Source organism: Nannobrachium achirus (genome assembly GCF_963921795.1).
Source record: "Nannobrachium achirus genome assembly, chromosome: 1".
NCBI classification, from domain to species: domain Eukaryota; kingdom Metazoa; phylum Chordata; class Actinopteri; order Myctophiformes; family Myctophidae; genus Nannobrachium; species Nannobrachium achirus.
This window is the reverse complement of record NC_137810.1, coordinates 37756155-37782283: the sequence shown is the minus strand read 5'-3', so window position 1 is coordinate 37782283 and position 26129 is coordinate 37756155. Positions and strand designations below refer to the sequence as shown.

The following is a 26129-nucleotide window of genomic DNA, read 5'->3' as shown; positions in this document are numbered from 1 at the left end:
CCAGTAGTTAAGTTAACCATTTAAAGGGATATTTCTCTTTAAAACACTTCTGTGGTTAACGTTTTTATGTCTACTCAGGCATTTGTGTGCACCCCTTCAACATATACATGTAGATATTTGGTATATCTACATGTACGTACACCCCCCTCCCCAAACCCACTTTACTCACTAACTCCCTGTTAGAGTTCTGTGGGACCTGCAGGATCCGCCGCAAATACTGTAGTAGCGGCGCGGCCGGTATTTTAATCCCTGTGGGCGCCTGGGCGGGAGCAGGCGGTCAAAATAAAGCCAGCAGGCCCCGCAAAATCCTGCAATAAGCTTATATCTATACTTTAGCAAGATGTGAATATGTAGAGAACGTAATTTCCCCTGCTGAGCCTGAGGACAACGCACGCAGCACGCACCTACAGTAGGCCTACGTGGAGTTTCTCTTTCTCTCTCTCTCCCTCTCTCTCATTTGTTCTCACGCTGCATCATCACTGTTACTTACTGCTGGACCTGGTGGCTGCAGTTGGCGCTGGTGAAGTTAACGATGAGCTGCAGCTTCTCGGTGGCATAGTCCACAAACTGGCGCTTCAGGGCGCGCTCCTTGGCCTTGGTGGTCCAGGTGAGCCTCTCATACAGGTACAGCATGCCGTACAGCGAGCCCGACAGGGCGATCAGCCTCCAGCCCACGGTTCGCCACACCTAGGGATGGGACGATATGAAAATGTCATATCACGCTTATTGTGACAAAAGAAATTGCGATTTACGATATTATCGTGATAATCAAAATCCATTATCCCGGGAGCGAAACATTTGCCCCGGGAAAAAAAATCCAGATCTACAAGCTCACAACGCGTCGCGACTGTAGATCGGCTATTTTTTGGCAAAGACATTTAAGAAAGTGAAAAAAGACTACGTATATTATAAGTACCTTTTACCAATTATAGAGGGTTTAAGTGGTACTGGATATGCAGCTCGGCAAATAAAAGGTGAATTGATCACAGTGCATGACGGAGGACGATATCAAGATGAATTAAATCTCCATGATACGATTATCCTGAGTGTTTTTTATCACGATAAACGAGAACATCGCTTATCGCCCCATCCCTAGCCACACCTGGGACGGACAATCAATGTTTGTCAAAAATGTCAAATGTTTTCTTCCCAATTTAGTATTTATGCCCAATTTCCCCTCCTTAGCAGTGGTTATCAAAGTGGGGCCAGGGGTCCCTGCGGAAGTTCAAGAGTCTCCAGGAAAAGATGAATACAGGTAGCTGGGAACCACCGAATGAACCCTTCGAGAGTGTATAAAACGGAACCTAATGCGGAACCTAGTACGGACTTTGGGTATCACGAAAAGCACTATATAAGTCTGATGTATTATTATTATTTTGGAACTGGGTGATGTATTATTATTATTTTGGAACTGGGTGGATGTTACTGGTGGAAAGCGTAAACGAAAACAAAAGCACGCGGGACACCAACCACCTCACGTTTCAAACAGATTTTCCCCACTCACTGATACACCCATTGAGCATGTCAGTGAGAACATATCTCCACCTCCGATCAATGACAAAGCCTCTAAGCAGGCTAAACCTGTCATTAAGAATACAACTCTGGTTATTGGTAGTTCTATAATGAGAAACGTGAAACTAGTGACACCAGGGACCATAGTTAAATGCATCCCCGGGGCCAGAGCGGGCGACATTGAATCAAACCTAAAAATAATTGCTAAAGGTAAAACATTTAAACGCTATGATAAGATTATAATCCACTGCGGTGGAAATGACACACGACGCAAAAGATCGGAGATCACTAAGATAAATGTTGAGTCAGTGTGCACATATGCAAAGACAATGTCGGACTCCGTAATTTTCTCTGGTCCCCTGCCAGATATGACTAATGATGAAATGTACAGTCGTATGGCTTCATTCAACCGCTGGTTGTCAGGTTGGTGCCCAGATAATAACGTGGGCTTTATTGATCAGTGGCAAACCTTCCAGGGGAAATCTGGTCTGATGGGGAGAGACGGCATACATCCAACTTGGGATGGTGCGCAGACTATCTCCAAAAACATGGATGACTTTATCAAGAATCTATGACCAACCAGAGTTGGGACCAGAAAGCAGAGTTGCAGTCTTACACACTTCTCTGTGCTTCCACCAGAGCAGCCACCTACCCAAATTAAAACAATTATAACTGTTCGACCAGTTAGGCGTAATATACCAGCTGGACAAGGATCTGTGCAAACAAACCTAGTACAGATCAAAACCAACGCAGTAATGCCAGTAAATATAAATATTAAGTGTGGGCTCCTGAACATTAGATCTTTAAGCAAAAAAGGTGTAACAGTAAATGAAATCATATCGGACAATCACCTTGATGTTTGCTGTCTTACGGAGACATGGCTGAGCGAGCTCGATTATGTCAGTCTCAATACAGCCACCCCGCCAAGTCACACTAATACACATATTCCTCGTGACACAGGACGGACAGGAGGTGGAGTTGCAGCCATTTTCAGCTCCAGTTTGGCTATTAGTCCAGGAGCCAAACCTACTTACAAGTCATTTGAAAGCCTAGTTCTTAATCTTTCACATCCAAGCTGGAAATCATCACAGCCACTATTATTTGTCACAGTGTACCGCCCACCTGGCGCCTACACTCTATTTCTATCTGAATTCTCAGAATTCCTGTCAAGTCTGGTCCTCGCCTCTAATAAGATTATTGTAAATGGGGATCTGAACGTACACATTGATGTAGAAACTGATAGCCTTGGTAAGGCATTCAGTTCATTAATCGACTCTATCGGTTTCTCCCAGTGTGTAGATAAACCTACACACATTGCCAACCATACCCTTGACCTTGTTTTGGTGTATGGCATTGAAATCGAACATCTCATGGTCTTCCCACATGATAAGGAACTCTCCGATCACTATTTGATCACTTTTGAGTTCACACTATTGGACTACCCACCATTGGACACACATGTCCTTGGTAGAAGCCTATCCGATAAAGCTATAAATAAATTCAAGGAAAAATTGCCATTAGCCATTAGTCCAATATGCTCCAACCAAGTTGAAGATATGTATACTTATAGTCCCTCTCAGACTGATCACCTTGTTGACAGTGTCACAAGCTCGCTTCTTACGACACTTGATTCTGTTGCTCCTCTTAAAAAAAAGGTAATAAAGCAACAGAGGTTAGCCCCTTGGTATAACAATGAAACCAGAAGCCTTAAGCGAGCCTCACGCAAACTGGAAAAAATATGGCGTTCAGCCAAACGGGACGAATCCTGTATAGCATGGCAGAATAGCCTTAAGCTATATAGAAGGGCCCTTTGCAATGCCCGAACTGCCTACTATTCATCCCTAATAGAGGAAAATAAAAACAATCCCAAGTTCCTTTTTGACACCATAGCCGGGCTGACAAAAGGCCGTGACTCTGTGAAACAGCGTATTCCGCTAACTCTCAGTAGTAATGACTTCATGGGATTTTTTAATGATAAAATCAAGAAAATCAGAGATCAAATCGATGATCTACTGCTTTTGTCTCCTACTGGTCCACATGTGGCCTCGGGAGTGGCTTTGCAGCCTAGTGTGTACTTGGACAGTCTCTCCCAAATCGAGCTCTCTGAATTCACCTCGATTATCACTTCCTCCAAGTCAACGACCTGTCTCCTCGATCCAGTCCCCACTAGATTACTTAAGGAGGTCCTGACCCAGATCGGTCCTTCCTTACTCAATATGATAAATATCTCTCTTGTGACAGGCTATGTGCCACAGTCCTTTAAGGTAGCAGTAATCAAACCTCTTCTCAAAAAGCCTACTCTCGATCCATGTCTTTTAGCTAACTATAGACCTATATCGAATCTCCCGTTCCTCTCTAAGGTCCTTGAGAAGGCAGTTGCCAAGCAGTTGTGTGACTTTTTACAACACAACAATTTATTTGAGACTTTCCAGTCAGGTTTCAGAGCACACCATAGCACTGAGACAGCACTTGTGAAAGTAACAAATGATATCCTGATCGCGCTGGATAACGGACTCCTCTCCGTGTTAGTTTTGCTGGATCTTAGTGCCGCTTTTGACACTATCGACCACCATATTCTGTTACAACGACTAGAGCACCTGGTTGGTATTAGGGGTACCGCACTGGGATGGTTCGAGTCCTATCTGTCGGACAGATCTCAGTTTGTAAACGTTAATGATACATCCTCATTACGTGAAAAGGTCAGATACGGAGTCCCACAAGGCTCTGTGCTTGGACCAATACTATTCACCCTATATATGCTTCCTCTGGGTGAAATCATTAGAAAACATTCTATACACTTCCATTGCTATGCAGATGACACTCAATTATATCTGTCAATGAAGCCAGATGAAACGGATCAACTGGCTAATCTGCAAGCATGTCTCAAAGACATAAAGAGTTGGATGACCAGTAACTACCTACTCCTCAACTCTGACAAAACAGAAGTTATCGTCCTGGGCCCTAAGCACCTAAGGGACAAACTGGCAGATAGGAACTTTGCTCTGGATGGCATTACCGTGGCCTCTAAGGCCGCTGTGAAGAATCTGGGGGTTATGTTTGATCAAGATATGTCTTTTCATTCTCACATCAAGCAAACCTCAAAGATTGCCTTCTTCCATCTGCGTAACATTGCTAAAGTGAGGCGCATCCTGTCTCAAAGTGATGCAGAAAAACTAGTCCATGCATTTGTTACCTCTAGGCTGGACTACTGCAACTCAGTACTATCAGGCTGCCCAAGTAAGTCTCTGAACAGCCTACAGCTAGTCCAGAATGCTGCCGCTCGTGTATTGACAGGAGCCAGAAGAAGTGATCATATCACTCCTTCCCTGGCATCTCTACACTGGCTCCCGGTTAAATACAGAATTGAATTTAAAATTCTCCTCCTCACATACAAAGCATATCACGGTCTGGCACCGCAGTACCTCGAAGAGCTCATTGAGCCTCGCAGTACTGCTAGACCGGTGCGTCCACAATATGAAAACATGCTTGTCATTCCCAAAAAAATACCTAAGGCCAGAACAGGAGCCAGAGCTTTTAAGTATCAGGCACCTCAGTTGTGGAACCTCCTCCCAGTCTCTGTCCGTGTGGCAGACACACTTTGTGTTTTTAAGACTAGATTAAAAATGTTTCTCTATGATAAAGCCTATAATTAGGTTCGTTCGTTCGTTCGTTCGTTCGTTCGTCGCTTGTTCGTTCGCTGCTTCGTTCGTTCGTTCGTTGCTTTGTGTCGATCAATTCGGAGGACTCGCTCCTCCGCGGCTGGGGCGTCGCAGGCTCTCCGGAGCCTTCGTCCCCTTAAGTACAGACCGTTGCTTCGTTCGTTCGTTCGTTGCTTCGTTCGTTCGTTCGTTCGTTGCTTCGCTTGTTCGTTGCTTCGTTCGTTCGCTGCTTCGTTCGTTCGTTCGTTGCTTCGTTCGTTCGTTCATTCGTTGCTTCGCTCGTGCTTCGTTCGCTTGTTCGTTCGTTGCTTCGCTCGTTGCTTCGTTTGTTCGTTCGTTCGTTGCTGACTAAATTACCTCCCTCAGGCTGTCCGGGTGCATGTTGGGACCAGTGGCCGGGCTGGCAAAAGGCCGTGGCTCTGTGAGACAGCGTACAGTCACTCCTAATCCAAATTTACAAAGTCACTGGGTTGGGCTGAATAATGGGTCAGAGGGGAGGGGGAACCCTCCTCCCTCTCTTCCCCCCTTTTGGTTGTGTGGGTTTGTGTCACATCATTGCAATTGTAACTAGCACTGTGCCTGCCATTATAAGGCCTGCCACTAATTCGAACTCCGGGGATCATCCCCGGAGTTTCTTTTCTGTCTCCCACTCCACAGTTCCAGTTCCTGGAAACTCGACAACCTAAATACCTAAAACTCGACAACTCAGCTGCTGGGATTGCTACTAAAACCCGACTACTCAGCTGCAGACCAAGAGTGACCACGGACCAGGCCTCCATGAAGCACACCTGTGGACCTGCCTGGATCTCTCTGTGTCTATCTCTTGTTCTCTCTTTGTTCCTTACTGTCCCCCCGACTCGGTCGAGGCAGCACGGCTGTTCACCCCAGAGTCAGGATCTGCCTGACGTTTCCTCCTCCTTAAGAGGGGGTTTTTCGTTACCATTGTAGCAAATTGCTTGCTCAGGGTGGGGGCCTCGGGCCTGTGAGGTATCCACTCGAGTTCTCTCGGGGGGGTACCTCACAGGTACAGGTTCTGCTCGGGTTCTCTCTCTCCTCCCCCCACCCCCCCTACCCTTACCTCCCCCTCCCCTCCCCTTCCCCTCCCCCTACACACGCGTGCGCATGCAGCGCCTGTGTGTGTGTGTGTGCGTTCGTTCGCTCGTTCTTGTACATACGCATGCGGGACCTGTGTATGTGTGTGCGTGTGCCCCTTGTTGTCTTTCCCTTGTCTCTCCCTTGTTTCTCCCTCTCTCCTCTCTCTCTCTCATGGCTCTTTAGCCTTTGTAAAGTGTCTTGAGATAACTTGTTATGAATTGACACTTTAATAAAATTGAATTGAATTGAATTGAATTGAACTTTGAGTATATTTTCAAGCCAATACTTTTGTACTTTTCTTAAGTAAATTTAGAATTCTGGACTATTTTCTCTGGAGTATTTCTACATTGCAGTATTGCTACTTAAGAATTTGAGTATTGGACGCCATTTTGAGAAGCACTGTCCCAGAGGAGGAACAAGGTGTGTCGTGGGGGTTCTCCCAGGTCACTCACCACTCCTCCTACGATGACCACGCTCATGGAGGTCCGGGAGGTGATGGATGCCAAGTTGGTTGCCATGGCCACCATCATCTCTTCTTGCGTCATGACAGCCGTCTCCTGGTTGGGCGGGGCTGCGATGGAGGGCGGGCCCGAGGACGGCGTTTGGGCCACTGGTTGAGCGCTCTGAGACAAGGATGGATAATATGGGATCATTATAATAATTGTAATCTTTGGGGACCCGGGACCCCCCCCCCTTTGCTCCCAATGTAGTCATTATGCCAACTCTCCGAATGCCTACTAATGTATTCTACTACAGTTGGTCGACACCCTGACCAATGATTTTACTCACCCCACCTAGTTTCCCACCCTCAACAATTGTGTTTATGTTTGAGTGCATGGACAAGCCCGAAGGATTTGAACCCTTAGCCTCCACGGTGGTGTGCAGGAACTTCTACCTCTGCACCACCCGAGTGCTACATGGGATTAGCATTTGCCAGAGAGTTTGTAGATTTCCATTCGTTTGTACAGACACACGGTTGTGACATGCAAATAGGTCAATCTGATTGAAATGCGTTAAACGGACTAATCCTTGCTCTTCTATGCTCCCCCACCTGTACGGGGAAGTTCTGGTCCACCAGTTTGAGGGCCCTCTGTGCGTTGGCGGGCCCCAGGTAACGGTGGACGAGGGTCTTCCATCCCAGAGAGAACTGGAACTCAATGTTCTCCTGGAAGTCACTGCAGAGCGTGGCACAGTTCAGGTCGTAGCTCAGGTCGAACTTCCTGCTGGGCACCAGCATGTTGATCTGATTCTGGACTGCGGGGGGCAGCAGAGGCTGCATGCTCTCTGAGAGGATGATACAGGGAAGGACGTTTGGATTTTATTTGTTAAATTCTTGTTTTGAGGTTAAATGTTTTCAACTGCCCCAATATTTCTATTTTATTTTACATAACCCATAAAGGTGGAGGTCTGGCATACATTTTCTTTGACATTTTTAAATTCAAGTCCCTGTCTTTTGGAAGTTTTTTATCCTTTGAATACCAAGCTAACTTATTTGAGAGTAAATCCTCTGTTCTAATGATTAGCATATATCGCCCACCAAAAAGTAGCAAAGCCTTATTTCTTACAGAAATATCTGAACTTCTATCTATCTGTTCCACTGACTATGATAGAACCTTGATTGCTGGTGATGCTAATATACATGTGGAAATTGCTACTCGCTGTGCATCGATGTACTCGATGTGCCTACAATGACATAAAAAATATGGTGAAGCAGCTTTCTGCTTCTACGGACCGAAAGCTTGGAATAAACTCCTACTACACCTAAAGACAGGCATCCTCTGTAGATAGCTTTAAAGCACAGCTCAAGACCTATTTCTTTACTCTTGCTTTTAGCTGAATGTTTAAATCCCTGTGCTGCTATTGACGTCTGCACTGTTCTGAAATTGTTCTTCAATATTTTATGTTATGTTCTTATTTTTTCTGCTCTATTGTAATCATGTGTTTCTGTTAAGCACTTGTGCTTCATTTTCTGCTCAGTAAAGCGATTTGAGCTGCATTTCATGTCATGAAAGGTGCTATACAAATAAAGTTTTATTATTATTATTATAAATACCTGACATTCATTCTACAAATCCTTGAGTTTTGTGAAAAGGTCATGTTGCTATAATATCAGTGGGTCTTTTTCATGCCAAGGACCCCCAGAACTACATGTATTTGGATGATTCCGTTGTAAATTTAGAATGAATGAGCCTCATCCTGCTTTCGTTGGCAGTCATGCCACACCATGTCTCATAACATTGCCCCCGGCCCGGTCACAAGAGGGTGCATAATGCCTTATCCAACAACGCTGTCATCAAGCACAGCATGCATTGCTTGCCTTGTGTGACATAATGACGTGCGCGTAGCATGATATGACATGCAGCGATGCCATCAGGAGATGGAGGTAAATATAGCCGGGCGCTGGGCTGTTGCAGACAGACGGTGGCGTGCACTCTCAAGTAGGGCTGTGTCACGACCATGACATTTCGCTTGACGACTAATTGTCATACATATGATGAAATATTATATCATTGGTGATACAGATAAATAAGAACTTAAACGTATACCTGATCCAAGCCAGAATAACACAATCGATTGGTTGATAATAAAAATGAAAATGTTTCAAATAATTGCGATTAACAATTTAATTGTGTTGTTGAACATTGGAAAGTTATGAATAAAATTACATTTCTGTTTGGCTTTTAGGCTTCATAAACAAATGATGCAAGGGGCATACTATTATATGACAAATAACCTACATCATTTAATAATATGAATAGTGGAAATAGCAGATCTACAAGGTCAAAACGCGTCACGATGTGACACGTTTTGAGCTTGTAGATCGGCCATTTACACAATTTTTGAAAATTGAAATGATTATTACGATTAAACAGAAAATAATTGCATTTATCTCAAACAATTGCGATTTGGCGATTATGTAATAACTGTGAGCTGTTAACCTATCATGTCTCTCTGTGAGAACTGTAATAACTGTGAGCTGTTACCTATCATGTCTCTCTGTGAGAATTGTAATAACTGTGAGCTGTTACCTATCATGTCTCTATGTAATAACTGTAATAACTGTGAGCTGTTACCTATCATGTCTCTCTGTGAGAACTGTAATAACTGTGAGCTGTTACCTATCATGTCTCTCTGTGAGAACTGTAATAACTGTGAGCTGTTACCTATGATGTCTCTCTGTGTAATAAATGTGAGCTGTTACCTATCATGTCTCTCTGTGAGAACTGTAATAACTGTGAGCTGTTACCTATGATGTCTCTCTATGTAATAACTGTGACCTGTTACCTATCATGTCTCTATGTAGTGATGTTACCTATCATGTCTCTCTGTGAGAACTGTAATAACTGTGACCTGTTACCTATCATGTCTCTATGTAGTGATGTTACCTATCATGTCTCTCTGTGAGAACTGTAATAACTGTGACCTGTTACCTATCATGTCTATGTAATAACTGTGAGCTGTTACCTATCATGTCTCTATGTAATAACTGTGAGCTGTTACCTATCATGTCTCTCTATGTAATAACTGTGAGCTGTTACCTATCATGTCTCTCTATGTAATAACTGTGAGCTGTTACCTATCATGTCTCTATGTAATAATTGTGAGCTGTTACCTATCATGTCTCTATGTAATAACTGTGAGCTGTTACCTATCATGTCTCTCTGTGAGAACTGTAATAATTGTGAGCTGTTACCTATCATGTCTCTATGTAATAACTGTGAGCTGTTACCTATCATGTATGTAATAACTGTGAGCTGTTACCTATCATGTCTATGTAATAACTGTGAGCTGTTACCTATCATGTCTCTATGTAATAACTGTGAGCTGTTACCTATCATGTATGTAATAACTGTGAGCTGTTACCTATCATGTCTCTATGTAATAACTGTGAGCTGTTACCTATCATGTATGTAATAACTGTGAGCTGTTACCTATCATGTCTATGTAATAACTGTGAGCTGTTACCTATCATGTCTATGTAATAACTGTGAGCTGTTACCTATCATGTCTCTATGTAATAACTGTGAGCTGTTACCTATCATGTCTCTATGTAATAACTGTGAGCTGTTACCTATCATGTCTATGTAATAACTGTGAGCTGTTACCTATCATGTCTCTCTATGTAATAACTGTGATGTTACCTATCATGTCTCTATGTAATAACTGTGAGCTGTTACCTATCATGTCTCTATGTAATAACTGAGCTGTTACCTATCATGTCTCTATGTAATAACTGTGAGCTGTTACCTATCATGTCTCCATGTAATAACTGTGAGCTGTTACCTATCATGTCTCTATGTAATAACTGTGAGCTGTTACCTATCATGTCTCTATGTAATAACTGTGATGTTACCTATCATGTCTCTATGTAATAACTGTGAGCTGTTACCTATCATGTCTCTATGTAATAACTGTGATGTTACCTATCATGTCTCTATGTAATAACTGTGATGTTACCTATCATGTCTCTATGTAATAACTGTGAGCTGTTACCTATCATGTCTCTATGTAATAACTGTGATGTTACCTATCATGTCTCTATGTAATAACTGTGATGTTACCTATCATGTCTCTATGTAATAACTGTGAGCTGTTACCTATCATGTCTCTATGTAATAACTGTGAGCTGTTACCTATCATGTCTCTATGTAATAACTGTGAGCTGTTACCTATCATGTCTCTATGTAATAACTGTGAGCTGTTACCTATCATGTCTATGTAATAACTGTGAGCTGTTACCTATCATGTCTCTATGTAATAACTGTGAGCTGTTACCTATCATGTCTCTATGTAATAACTGTGAGCTGTTACCTATCATGTCTCTATGTAATAACTGTGAGCTGTTCTTACCTATCATGTCTATGTAATAACTGTGAGCTGTTACCTATCATGTCTCTATGTAATAACTGTGAGCTGTTACCTATCATGTCTCTATGTAATAACTGTGAGCTGTTACCTATCATGTCTATGTAATAACTGTGAGCTGTTACCTATCATGTCTATGTAATAACTGTGAGCTGTTACCTATCATGTCTCTATGTAATAACTGTGATGTTACCTATCATGTCTATGTAATAACTGTGAGCTGTTACCTATCATGTCTCTATGTAATAACTGTGAGCTGTTACCTATCATGTCTATGTAATAACTGTGAGCTGTTACCTATCATGTCTATGTAATAACTGTGAGCTGTTACCTATCATGTCTCTATGTAATAACTGTGAGCTGTTACCTATCATGTCTATGTAATAACTGTGAGCTGTTACCTATCATGTCTATGTAATAACTGTGAGATGTTACCTATCATGTCTCTATGTAATAACTGAGCTGTTACCTATCATGTCTCTATGTAATAACTGTGAGCTGTTACCTATCATGTCTCTATGTAATAACTGTGATGTTACCTATCATGTCTATGTAATAACTGTGAGCTGTTACCTATCATGTCTCTATGTAATAACTGTGAGCTGTTACCTATCATGTCTATGTAATAACTGTGAGCTGTTACCTATCATGTCTATGTAATAACTGTGAGCTGTTACCTATCATGTCTCTATGTAATAACTGTGAGCTGTTACCTATCATGTCTATGTAATAACTGTGAGCTGTTACCTATCATGTCTATGTAATAACTGTGAGCTGTTACCCATCATGTCTCTATGTAATAACTGTGATGTTACCTATCATGTCTATGTAATAACTGTGAGCTGTTACCTATCATGTCTCTATGTAATAACTGTGAGCTGTTACCTATCATGTCTATGTAATAACTGTGAGCTGTTACCTATCATGTCTATGTAATAACTGTGAGCTGTTACCTATCATGTCTCTATGTAATAACTGTGAGCTGTTACCTATCATGTCTATGTAATAACTGTGAGCTGTTACCTATCATGTCTATGTAATAACTGTGAGATGTTACCTATCATGTCTCTATGTAATAACTGAGCTGTTACCTATCATGTCTCTATGTAATAACTGTGAGCTGTTACCTATCATGTCTCTATGTAATAACTGTGAGCTGTTACCTATCATGTCTCTATGTAATAACTGTGAGCTGTTACCTATCATGTCTCTATGTAATAACTGTGAGCTGTTACCTATCATGTCTCTATGTAATAACTGTGATGTTACCTATCATGTCTCTATGTAATAACTGTGAGCTGTTACCTATCATGTCTCTCTGTGAGAACTGTAATAACTGTGAGCTGTTACCTATCATGTCTCTCTGTGAGAACTGTAATAACTGTGAGCTGTTACCTATCATGTCTCTCTGTGAGAACTTTAATAACTGTGAGCTGTTACCTATCATGTCTCTATGTAATAACTGTGAGCTGTTACCTATCATGTCTATGTAATAACTGAGCTGTTACCTATCATGTCTCTATGTAATAACTGTGAGCTGTTACCTATCATGTCTATGTAATAACTGAGCTGTTACCTATCATGTCTCTATGTAATAACTGTGAGCTGTTACCTATCATGTCTCTATGTAATAACTGTGAGCTGTTACCTATCATGTCTCTATGTAATAACTGTGATGTTACCTATCATGTCTCTCTGTGAGAACTGAACAGACTTGTTGACGGCGTCGGAGCAGCGGAAGGCCAGGTTCTTGCCCATGCCCTCCTCCACGTGGGACAACAGGTCCTGTCAAAGGTCAAAGAGGTTAAAGGAACAATTGACCTATTTTCAACCATATACAGTAATTGGTCCTTCGACGATGCTCATTATATAAGATGTACCGTTTATGTCTCACTCTGTAACTCAGAGGTGGGTTGTAGACAGCTCAGGGTGGGAACATGTCAGATGTAACGTGTCTTGAGACATGTTGTGATTTGACACTTTAAAGGACAACTTTGTTTTTTGTTTTTACAAGAAGGGTTCATTTATTTGATTGATTGATTGATTGATTGAAGACTTTATTAGAAGTTTGCATAGGAAAAGGTAGTTTCATGACGGTACAGTTCACTGGTACAAGGTCTACTAAAAGGAGATCCATGAAAAGACTAAGCTTATTTCCACTGGAAACCATTAATATTTTAGATTGTAATTAGAGAAAAGAAAAGATGAGTGTTGAAATGTTTTCATTTACTGCTTTCTATTGTTTTAGCCATTTATAATGACATTGTTTTCAGTGGGTGGGGGCATGTGTACAAGTGGCTAAATATATCTTTTTAGACAAAATAATCCCAAGATGCACCACAATCTTTCATGGGCAGATGTGACTAATGGGGGCTAGTAGTGTTACTGTAAATAGTAATAAAGAAATTGCCAGCTTATTGTATCGCTAAAACAATAGAAAGCAGTAAATGAAAACATTTTAACACTATTTTTTTCTTTTCTGTAATTACAATCTAAAATATGGAATTGAATTGAATAGTTTGGAAATTGGCCTTCATGTGAGGTGACATCATTGGCGGGGATTGCAAGCTAATGGAAACGACAGACTTTCTCTTCCTGGAACGTTAGCACGCTGAAATAGAAGCCACTGTTGTTGCATCAATGAAATAATATCAACAAAAACTAATTATGTACAAAGAAAAAGAATAATCATATAAATAATAAAGCGTTTGTGGCTATGACAGACTTTGTAGTTACTTCAAATGTCACCCTGGGATTTCGTGCTGGACATACTGTAACCAACTGTATAGAAGTGGGGTCCACTCACAGATTTGTAGATCTTGAGGACGTGAGCTGAGGGGTGGAAGTCGGCATGGAACTCCTCAATGATGATGTTGAGACGGCATATCTCTTCCCCCATGGCACTGGCCACCTGGAACACAAAACCAACATGAATCTGCACTGTTCTCTATGCTGTGCACCTACAGTACCAAATAAATTGACTTAAAATCTATGAGCAGGCATTGAACAGTTGATCTGTGTTGGAGGTTCTCAGTGTCCAAGGGTCCTTGAGGGGGTTCAATGTGGTCCCCAGAAAAATGAGTAGCATTAAATTCTGTACAACCGCTTTAACCCTATTTTTATTAACTCAATGACTGCCCCCTCACAAGTTTCCCCGAGTTATTCCTGTTGTCTGACACAGCTGAATTCCTTCTATCTACTAAGAATGATCGCGATCACGAAATTGCATGTTTGACCCCCATACCAACCCCATCTTTCAAACATGGCAGCCATGTTTGTTTACATTTGAACAAAACATAATGGCTGCTATCTCATGAATGCCTGTACGGATTTCCAAACTGTTTTTTTTCTTTTTTTTGAAAGCTGTGAACAGCATGCACACACGTGGTGCATGATCTATGCACGGGCGTGCATGATCCGTGCACTATGGATTACATGGAAGTCTATGGAGACTGAGGGCAGTTTGGCCTGAAAATGTCAATTTTTAAAGGGCAGCGTATGTGTTAAAATAAAATAAATCTTGAAAGATTTGGAATAATCCTGAAAATGTTTAACAACAGAAATCTTCTCTTATGGGGTTCTCTGGCACAAAATCCTTTGGGTGTTCCACGGCTAAACAAGTCAATTTGGGGGTCCTTGGCATGAACATGTTATGAGCCACTGGTCCATGTTATTACCTTGGCCTCCACCTCCTCGCTGACCTCCTTGATCTTCTTCTTAATGTGGTCGATCAGCAGCCTGAGCTGCTTCCTGACGAACTCCAGCCGGTCCATCAGCAGGTCTCTCTCCTCTAATCCCGCCACTCTAGAACCCCAGAAACCCAACAGGAAGTGATGTCAAGTGTTTGTTTTTTTTACTTTTGCAAAAAACTAACTACCGAGATGCAGCAAGTGAACTAAATTAGTTGATGAACTAAAATAGTTGATGAATTTGAGACAATAAATCTTACTCCCAGTATTTAGTATTGTTTTAGCCGTGACCAAACAGCCCTACTTTAAAGCTATAATCTGTAACTTTTTCAATTAAACAAATCTTAAATGTGAATCAAAAAATAGAAGACCCACTCCGTGAATTTCAGCCCCTAAAGCCTTCTGTAAATATGTTTTCTATGTTCCTGGCCGGGGACCGGATTTCGCGGAAAGATTACGTCATCTGCATCCTTCCGTATACGTTGTCTGATGTCTCCAGATCATACACTACCGGCCAATCACAGCGCGGATCATATACTACCGGCCAATCACAGCGCGTCTTGCCGTCTTTTCAGGAAGTAGCTTGCCTCAACAGCAGTGTTTACTCTGGTGTAGGAGTCTAGCCTGTTACTCCCCAACGCCTGGTCGCATATGGACGCGAGACCCCTCTACGGATGCATCTCGGTGAGGCGCAGGCGGACGCGGTGGTCTGCGGACCGAAAAGAGCAATACAGCTACTGACCAGTAGTTGAGCAACTTCCATAGTATAGCTTTAAAGCTTACGCCACCAACACAGGAAAGACTGGAGTGGGGCTCCAGCCATGTGGGCAGGAGCCTATCTCCCGTTTCTGTAGCGTGAGGCAGCTTGATGTACAAGTACTGTACACCCCCTGGACATGATGTTGCAGGGACTTAAGCTGAGTGCCAAGTAGGGAGGCACTGGGTCCCACACACTGGTTCCAATTTTTTATAATCTTTGGTATGATCCGGTCGGGGAATTGAACCCTGACCTGCCAATCTCAGGGCAGACACTCTAACCACGTACAAGACCACTGAGCTGGTCCAAGGGAGAACGACGGGAGTTTTACACTTCCTGTAGTCACACTAGGGAGGGAAAGCCCACCCCGAGTGTGACATAAAAGATCAGAAACCCCACCGTCGGTCGGTATATGGAGGACAGGACTCCAGATGATGAAACTGTGTCGGGTTTTTAAAAAGTATCCATAATCTGTTATCGTAAATAGTATTGAAAAAGAAATCTGATGGAAAGAGACCACCTACCTCTTCTCTGCCGCCTCGATGTTGATGGCATCCATGATTCCCTTGACCGTTTCGATGATCAGCTTGGCCCTGATAGTGTGCTGCTCAAACTTTGTTTTCACTGCTGACTGCGAGATACACTCCTGCGAGGCCATAACACACACGTTACTGTGACCATTCAGGGCGTTACTGCTGCCGTGCCATGTGAGTGTATATGTTACAGCAGTGTTTCTCAATCTTTTACATTTCAAGGTCTCCCCTTAACTCTGACAGTATACAAGTGGACCTGTCAGGGTCCATTTGTATACTGTTAGAGTTACAGACTTGTATGGGTCAATTTAGACCCCCATAAAGGAACCCAGAGTCCTTGGGATCCACTTTGAGAAACATTGTGTTACAGTATGATTGTAAAACCAGTCAGATTGAGAAAGGAGTGCTCGTTTTCGTTGAGTTCACCTCCCGCGTGGCGGGGCCCCCCGGACAATTTTTTGTCCCAATCTGACTGGTTTTACAATCATACTGTAGCTGTAACATGTACTGTATACACATGCACACGGTCAGGGACCTGGACCGAAACACCTGGACAAGATAGGACACCTGCTACTGTGACACAGAGAACAAAACACAGACAGAAATGAACCTGAAGATGCAGTAGCAGGGTGTGTATCTCGTGTCCCACAGCCGCCCAGTTTGTAATGTCACAGTAATATGTTGGTGAAACAATATCACAAATCATACGCAACAAACTCAAGAACACAAAGAAATGATAATATATGCATAATAAAATGGAAATGTGTGTATGATGATGGAAACATGTTGTTTTGTGGTACAAAGTTACTAGACATGTTGTAAAATGCCATAAAATGTGTTCTTTTAGCGGTGACTGTTGTATGCTGGCTTACAGTGTAATGAAAATTCAATTCAAATAGCCCGTAACAGATATGCCAAAGACATCGTCTCTTCAGTTCAATTTACGTGGGTTTAATCATAACTTCCCTAATGGACGATCCGTAGGGGATTGAAATGATGATCATCAATTAAAACAATGGGAGCAGGTTCTAACAGTGTGCGGACACCATCCATTTTTATCTCTATTGTTCCCCTGCTCTGCACCTGTGCAGGTTGGGTGTGAGCGCTCCACTTTTTTTTTTATTACATTTAATTGTAACTTTCTCTTAAAATACAGAAAATAATCAAAATATAGTTACTTAATTAACCCCAGTTAAACATAAATGACAACAATAACTTAAAACAACTCATGAAAAACAGAATGAAAATGGAACTGAAAGAAACGTATGTCCTCGCCTAAGTAAATCTAGACTTCAGCAATGAAGACGCAGGTTGATGGAAAATGCACATTGATTTGTCTAGGGGGATATTCTAGCGTGCAGTTTAGAGGTCCAAGTTGTGGTGAGAGAGACAAGGATCAGTCCAGGATAGTGTGGACAGTATGGAGTAACAGATGGCATACCGAGGTAAGTCACTTTCACTGTATACTGTATGTCTGCTGCTATGATTGGGAAAACCATGACAACCACTTCCTCCTTCCCCTCCAAACCATCTCATACACCTTAGCCCCCGGCTCCACCGGGCACACACACACACACACACACACACACACACACACACACACACACACACACACACACACACACACACACACACACACACACACACACACACACACACACACACACACACACACACACACACACACACACACACACACACACACACACACACCTGCTAATGGATTCATAATTCATTCATATTCCAATTCAACTTCTAGGCTCCCTGACTAGATTACAGCTTGAAACATGAAAATACAGACTGTCTGACAAAGCTGGATGGAAGAACTACCATGAGATTGCTGGGAGCTATCTTATGGTAGTTATCCATCATAATGGAGAGATTATTATGGGTCTTATTAGAGCCAGACCAATATATTGGATTGGCCAATCTATTGCAAATCATTTTAATAGTTTTTTTGTTTTTTGTTTTACAAAATCTTCAAAAACATTGCACATCTACAGTTTGTAGATCTGAAACATTTAAAAACAAAATGTACAAAAAAGTTATTTGTGTGTTGTGTCAGGGCATCGGTTGGTCTTAGACATAATGGTTGTTACTCCAGCTTTCCCCACTAGTACCAGTAACATTAACCACAACGTATGGCAGACTGGATTTGCATACCGCGCTTATCGTGCACCAACCTCAGTATGCACCAACCTGGTCTTGTCATCTTAGTTTGCATTGATCTGACTACACACAGACTTCATGACTACACACTGATTTCACCTCAATGTTGGTCCTGTGAGTAATAACATGCTTCATTGAGAATCCCTTAAATGCATTTTTTGGTTCTTATAGATAAGTAAATTGTATCTTCATTTTAAAGAGGGTTTGTGGACAACAGATGTGAACAATAGACATTTGCACCCAAACAAATGCAAGCACAGGTGCGTAGACTGTGTACATACATACGTACATACAGACAGACACAACCTCTCATTAAACCTTGCGCACACTTGCCTTAAAACTTTTTTCAAAGCTCTGGAACTCCTTCAGTCTCTCCTGGAAGCCCTCTGCAAGGGCACCACCTGTTAGACACAACACAACATTACATCTGCAGCTTCATGTACATCTCTAGTCTACACCCATGTATACAAAAGATTGAAAGCAGAGAAACTTCTTCTAAAAAGGCATGCAGGCCATATATGATCAATTCAGTAATATGTTGCATCATGTATATAACAACAACACAAAGGCTTTTTAGAATCTATAATACTGTACACTCAAAAGGGTAAATAGTGACACTGTGTGGTCAGAAGAAGTCAACAGTTTCTTTAGAAACCTGATTAGAATAGTATTCCAAACCACCTACATGTACAGTACATATATGTGGTTCAAATCCGATCTGCAAAAATCTATTTCCAAGTGTATTACTGCTGTTCAGACTTCAGACAACCAATCTAATTCCAATCTTGACAGGCAAAAAATAAAATAAAACATCTGATTTGGGCTGCTAATCTGAACATAGCTTATAAGCCTTATCGTCAGGTGGCTGCTCACCGCCTTCGGGCATGCCCTGAGCCCGCTGCATCCGAGAGTTGAGCACTTCTTTGGCAGACACAAAGAAGATGCGGTCGGATGCCTGATGGTAGTCCACCACCTTCAGCTCCTCCACTAGGAAGTTGACGCATCGGTCTGTGTGTTGCTTCCTCACCTGGGAGAAGAGTGACATATTTTTTTTACATTAACGCTGCTAGAATGTTTCTTTGACAACAATGTCAAATGTTGATTTAACAAAGCAATGTAAACCATGATGAGCAATAGATAAATAATATAAACACATACTAATAGAACATAATATAATATAGTTTTTCCTCTTCAAACCACAGCTGATGTGATTATTAGAGGGCCGTATGGCTGACTCACATCCTCCATGTACTCTGGTTCGTTGGCTGAAGCATCCCAGCGGTTATTGAGGATGAAGATGTTGGGTTTGGACAGACGCTCGTTCACCTTGTGGAAGAAATGCTTCTCCTGAACGACACAAGAGAAAACAAGAAGCTGTCAGCAACAGAAAACGATGAAAATGCATCCTTTAAAATGTGGTCTTTCTTCCTCATCAGACATCCACGTGCAACCAGTGAGCTACAGTCTCGTCTTCCCAGAAATCAATTGAAGAAACATTTATTACGCAAAGGAAGTTAAAACATTTTCATGTCTGGACGCACTGGCAGTGGTGAAGCAAGCTCTGCTGTTTTTATTGCGTTGTCAACGTTTCGATACTGTAGATTGTCACTGTGTTCCCTTGTTTTTTGGAGCTGTGTGAAGCACAGGCTCCCTATACGTGGCTGTGTGGGTCTGTGTGTGTGTGTGTGTGTCTGTCTGTGTGTATGTAGCCTGAACTTCCTAAACTTCGGCACGCCACTAGTCCCAGTTTTGCCACCACACACTCGCGCCATATGTCAAATCGACCGGCTTACTCGGGAATCGTGGGCTATTACTTTTCTAAGAGAAAGGTTCTATAGTTTAATTGATATTAATTTATTAGTGAATTAATTTTCCCCATTGACTTATAATGGGAATCGCAAAAACTCACATTCAATTATTTGTCTCTCGCAAACCATAGGGGCTAGAGTTTCAAGACTTGGAGAGGAGGTTCATAATGATTTCAAGGATTAAATAAAAAATAATTGTGTCATTTGGCCGCATGGTGGCGCCATAACACCCCACTTTACGTTTTGGCCTGTAACTCTTGAACCGTAGGTCGGAAAATTAAAAATATTTTTTCCCTGGATTCCTTGGGTCATGACGCATCTCCCCATATAGGCCACGCCCATTTGCGCCATGATAGATTTTCCGCCATCTTGAATTTTCTCCAAAACACACTTTTTGCTCCTTTTCCTACATATTTTCTTCAAATGTCACAAAAATCGGTACACATGATCCACACACACACACACACACACACACACACACACACACACACACACACACACACACACACACACACACACACACACACACACACACACACACACACACACACACACACAGCTCCACTTCACACGGGTGTGATTTTGATACTAGTAAGAGTATAAAGGGCGAGGTCGCTCCAATTCTTGGCCATCTGGCCAGTGATGTAAATCGGACCAGTTACCCATATATGGAGATCCATGTACTGTATATAGTACATCCCTTTTATGCCCATACATCCCTAGATCCCTGTCCGAACCAGCCACCCAGATATGGGCTGTCTTCCTCCATATATGGGCATTCCCATATGATAGATAAGGGCTTAATATTGATGACATCAGGGATCTCCATATATGGGCATAAAAGGGATGCCCATATATGGACTTTTACATACTGTAGGTGATGTCACCTGTGATATCACCTGTGTTGTCACGTGTTGTCATGTGTCAAGGGAACCACAGTATCAGGTGTGACCTTCAGAGATACACGGATACGTGGACAAGATGCCGGACATCACAGTGACATCAGAGCATGATGTCAGAGTGGCAAACCCATAGATATAGACTGTAAAAATGTGTATGCCCATTCCCATGCATATGTCCTGATGTAGATCTGAAATGTTGACGATGCAATGAAAATACAGCAGCGCCTTTTTAGCATCACCAGTGTGCAGACTCTATTCTCTTTAATGATACTTTTGCTTGTCTTGCACCACGGATGTGCGTGCACTGTGCACTACCTTCCTCAAACATATTTCATGTGCCATCGCTTTCCTGCTGATCCACATTCAAGCAAGCTGCTGTACTGGGTGTGTGTACACAAACGTACATGCATTTATTTACTCTTCACAGGAAAAGTGGAAGTGTATTTGTCACTAGATATGATATCTGGTTCTTTTGCAGAGGGAAAACCTCAAAGTTATTGACCTCAAAGTTATTTTGTATTGAGCAGCAATGTGGGGAATGTGTGTCCTTTCCCTTTAACCAAAAAGTTAAATAAAATAAAGTCTACAAACTCACAACCTGACATATTGACATGCATTATGAGCGTTATGATCAGCTATATACGTTCATAGAGTTTAAGTGGTCTGGTTTAAGAGCCCCAGTTAGGGGAATGTGTGTCCTTTCCCTTTAAAGCCTGATTTATACTTAGTTGCACTCTAGTGTTGCATGCCGTAAATAGCAGATATTGAAGCTCACAACGCATCACATTCGTGACGCATTGCGAGCTTGTATATCTGCTATTTACTGAGCATAACACAGGCACATAACTATGCATGACTGAGACTTAAGGGCCATAGCTAGGGGAATGTGTGTCCTTTCCCTTTAAGAGCCCTGGCCAGGATAAGTACTAAGTAGTTGTGTGAGCATAGCAGGAATGCCTGAGCACAGAACAGGGCCTGTGTACCACTGGCTGATAAACACATCCACTGGTTTCCAGTGGAAATAAGCTTAGTCTTTTCATGGATCTCCTTTTAGTAGACCTTGTACCAGTGAACTGTACCGTCATGAAACTGTACCTTTTCCTATGCAAACTTCTAATAAAGTCTTCAATCAATCAAAACATCCCTCCATTCTCAACCAGTTCTTAATGCACATCATTTTCACTGATCTCTCTCATGTTCTGCCAACAACAGGACATATGCACATGCAATACATCTACAGCTGTTCTATAATTGATGCCTTTCTCAGAAAACATCCAATGTGTTATTACATTAACCCCAGTAAACTGAACATGAAGTCCTTCTCTCAGTGAAAGGGAATATGATAGAGGTACTAAAAACATACTGCTAACCCCTAACTAGATTTTCCACTAGATTTTCCAAGTATAATTCTCTTGTTCCCCTTGGACGCTTTAAATCGGACATATCAACTTTGGCAAATCAAAACTGTATCTGTTTTAATTGATATTGATAACTCATGTTATAGAAATTTCTTTGGATCATTAGTGCTATTTACATACTATGTATTCTCATTTCCCTTGCATATTGTTGTTGTATTTTGTATAACTATGTTTTTGTAAATCTGTTGAAATTTGTTGTAATCTCGGCACTCCTGAAAAAGAGGGCACCAGCCCTCAGTGTGTTACCGAGAATCTAAATAAAGGTTGAAATGAATATGATAGAGGTACTAAAAACATACTGCTAACCCCTAACTAGATTTTCCATCCAAACACTGCCACAAAAAGACGGCGTCATCTACCACCAACAGGAGATTTTATCTTAGCGTAATCAGACTGTTGTAATAATAGACGTGAACTTTAAACTGGACTGGAGCCGTTTGCGTTACTGCACTGTGGTCAGTCTGAGGTGTTTTTACAAGAACATTTAAAATGGCAAACGAGAATTTCTCCATCTACGTTTTTTCCTGTCCTTATTTCATTCTTTCTCTCTTTGCAGGATAAAAAGTTGCATAGACTGAACATCTGTAATTAAACGTTCTAATCTCCAGCTAATGGCCTTGCTCTGTAGAAGCCTTACCGTGTTCATAAGCGTGGATTCAGAGTTGGCCACCAGCACAAAGACATCAGCATCCAGGCAGAACTTGTCAATCCAGCTGTCCAGCTCTGATGTGACATCTGTCCCGGGGCTGAGGCAAAGAGGAGGGTCAGGAGAGGTCAAATAAATGGTCTCAGCAGCAACAAGTGGCACACGAACATGATGCACACAAAAATTTACTGTACATACACACACATATATACATAAATTTAGTATGAAAACCTCCAGCTCATGTCTGTCCGTCTGTCACACGTCATGCTCTTCTGACATCACAATGATGTTGCAAATGAATGGCCAAGACAGAATGAATTTGCACTGACCTGTTCTGACATCAAAATGATGACTTTAACATAGGGTGTCTTACTGGTATACATTATGTACTGTGCAGAACGCACATAAATATATGGATATAATATTTGAAAGTTGTACCCATGCACACCGCACCTTAAACCACCTCAAAGTGCATTATGATAAACCACTTGAGCCCCATTTAATACTTCAAACTTGAAAAATGTGAGTGAGGGGGTCATATCAGTATCATCTGCATTTTTGGCTGGGGCAAGGGAACCCAAGTATTTACAGTATACAATGCTACCAAAGTTTTTAAACTGTGAAAAATACTGGTCAAAGGTATTCTATATCCAATTCTAATGAAAGTCCTATGGAATCCAACATAGTATAGTGTTTTGTAAATAGCTCGAGCAGATTCCGTGCCATGGATAGCATTCTATTGGTACACATTTTCCTGGAAACAAAAGTTCCCAAGACCTGGGAAACTATCCCAGCCTACTTTCTCAAACTTTACAGACCTATGGCTATCAAGAATCATAGCAGTTACCTGTCGACCAGCACCAGGTCATCTCCCAGCAGGGCGCATTTGGTCTTTGGCCAGAAGATCCTGACCAGACAGCCGGCGTCCAGACTCTCATCCATGTGAAGTGCATGTGCCAGCTGGTTAACCGTCTGCAGACATAGGGAGGAATGCAATGGAATAGACACTTTATTAATGTCAACATGTGACTTTTGCTTCACAGCTGCAGATTCAGGACAAAACGACAGACATGCCGGCCGGTACAAGTCAGGACATCAGAACAGACTAGTCCGAATAGACATGTCCGAATATTACAAGACGCCAGTAAAAAAACATCACACCACCAGAGCTTCAGATTCAGATTCCACTCAGAGAAGAAGCTCAATGTTTATGAATTCAAATGGTATGCGAGTCAACAGGACATTAGTCATTCCCTCGTGACTGTCCTCAGTGGTGTGTGCTAATGTGCAAACGACAATACAGAATAATGTAATAATATTAAATGGGAATACAAATAAAGCCGAGTATCGGCCGGCACAAAATATCATTCAAAATGGATCCTGAATAGATGCAAAGAATTGAAAGTAATTCACTAAATTAGCTGCAAACAAAAACAGTACACTAGTCTAAATATCGTCCTGCTGCCTATATAACAACTTGGCTCTCTAACAATGTAGTATTCCCAGTTTCCAGCCAATGCTGCCTCCAGAGTTCAGAGGGTTAAAGTCCTACCCCACATGCCGCTCTACCATTTCAGACACCTGACACCACTGTAAACATCCTGTATTACTGTGTGAGTCCATACGTGACTGTGAGTTCAGCTGGTATACAGTATGTTGTTCAGGTCACACGTGCTGGGTATAACCATGTGGGAAACAGGACACCGCCCACCTGCCAAATGCTGTTAAATTATGCCTGGAAAGACAGTCTTTGGCATGTAACCAAGCAAACATCTTTCAATTCTATACCCTAAAGGTATAGAGAGAAAATACTACCACATAAAATGTAGCTTAGTGCACTAGTATATATCAGTGAAGAGACACACACAGCTGTTGCAACTATCTTGTTGCAAAAGTTTCAAAGACCAAACACCATTAATTAATTCACTTTGGAACCAATCATAGTAGTCCATGGGCCAGACGGGTTGTCGGTATCAAAAAGGTGGCAAAGGTTACCATGCATTTTTGAAAAGCTCTATATCTGTAGATTATATTTTGGTATGATAACCCTTTCTTAGACCCAGCTAAATTGGTGTTATCAGCCGCTGGAGTTGGTGGCCCATTAACTTTACATTACAGGGAAAATAAGCAAAAAAATAATCTGCTTTTAGTAGCATAAGAGGGGTGTCAGGGGTCAAACTAGGGGTTTGTCATGATGCTGAATCCATTGCAAGCATCTGTTTTGCACAAACAACATTCCTTGGGCTAAAAAGACTATGGTTTAGTGATGAAAAGTGATGAGTCATCACTTTTGTGGGGGCTGTTTTAGCCCCAGGAATGTTTTTCGTGCTAAACAGATGCTTGCAATGGATTCAGCATCATGAAAACCCCCTAGTTTGACCCCTCTTATGCTACTTAAAGCAGATTAATTTTTTGCTTTTTTTCCCTGTAATGTAAAGTTAATGGGACCAACTCCAGCGGCTGATAACACCAATTTAGCTGGGTCTAAGAAAGGGTTATCATACCAAAATATAATCTACAGATATAGAGCTTTTCAAAAATGCATGGTAACCTTTGCCACCTTTTTGATACCGACAACCCGTCTGGCCCATGGACTATAGGTTACGTGCCCTCAGATCCTCGGATAAGTCTCTCCTGGAACCTCTCAACACTGTGTCACCAGGCTTTTGCGGCCCGGGCACCTCTGCTCTGGAACGCCCTGCCCTTAGATCTTAGGCTAGCAGAGTCAGTGCCCTCTTTTAAATCGCTTTTAAAAACACATCTCTATCTTAAGTGTTTTTCCTAAGGGTATGGTGTCTCAAATGTTTTAAATTTTTGTTTTAATTTCTCTTTTATTTTATTCTGCTTTGTTTTAGTTTACTAATGTTTGCTCTTGTTTTTTAATATGTCTGTAAAGCATTTTGGAACTGTTTGGAAAAGCGCTATACAAATAAAATGCATTTATTCATTCATATGTATCAGAGCTTTTCATTTAGCTGTAGGCTCAAATAGCAGGAGCAAATTAATCTAAGACATGAGCTGCTTAGCTCTGTAACCGAAGTTAGCTTCTATCTTATCAAGCGACCAATTGAAGAG

The 26129-nt window shown here is 41.8% G+C and overlaps 1 protein-coding gene across 1 annotated transcript in view; it reads right to left on the bottom strand.

Annotated features, from left to right (window-relative positions):
- mfn1b (mitofusin 1b) overlaps positions 1-26129 on the bottom strand; it is a 30281-nt gene that overhangs the window by 1166 nt on the left and 2986 nt on the right. The window contains exons 5-16 of the mRNA XM_080724744.1: positions 23902-24026; positions 23046-23154; positions 19520-19627; positions 19154-19307; positions 18614-18681; positions 16103-16224; positions 14810-14936; positions 13939-14043; positions 12815-12917; positions 7318-7550; positions 6719-6889; positions 491-687 (exon numbers count right to left, since the gene is read on the bottom strand). Coding sequence (XP_080580870.1) covers positions 491-687; positions 6719-6889; positions 7318-7550; positions 12815-12917; positions 13939-14043; positions 14810-14936; positions 16103-16224; positions 18614-18681; positions 19154-19307; positions 19520-19627; positions 23046-23154; positions 23902-24026 — 1622 coding nt within the window. The remainder of the gene's footprint in view (positions 1-490; positions 688-6718; positions 6890-7317; positions 7551-12814; positions 12918-13938; positions 14044-14809; positions 14937-16102; positions 16225-18613; positions 18682-19153; positions 19308-19519; positions 19628-23045; positions 23155-23901; positions 24027-26129) is intronic.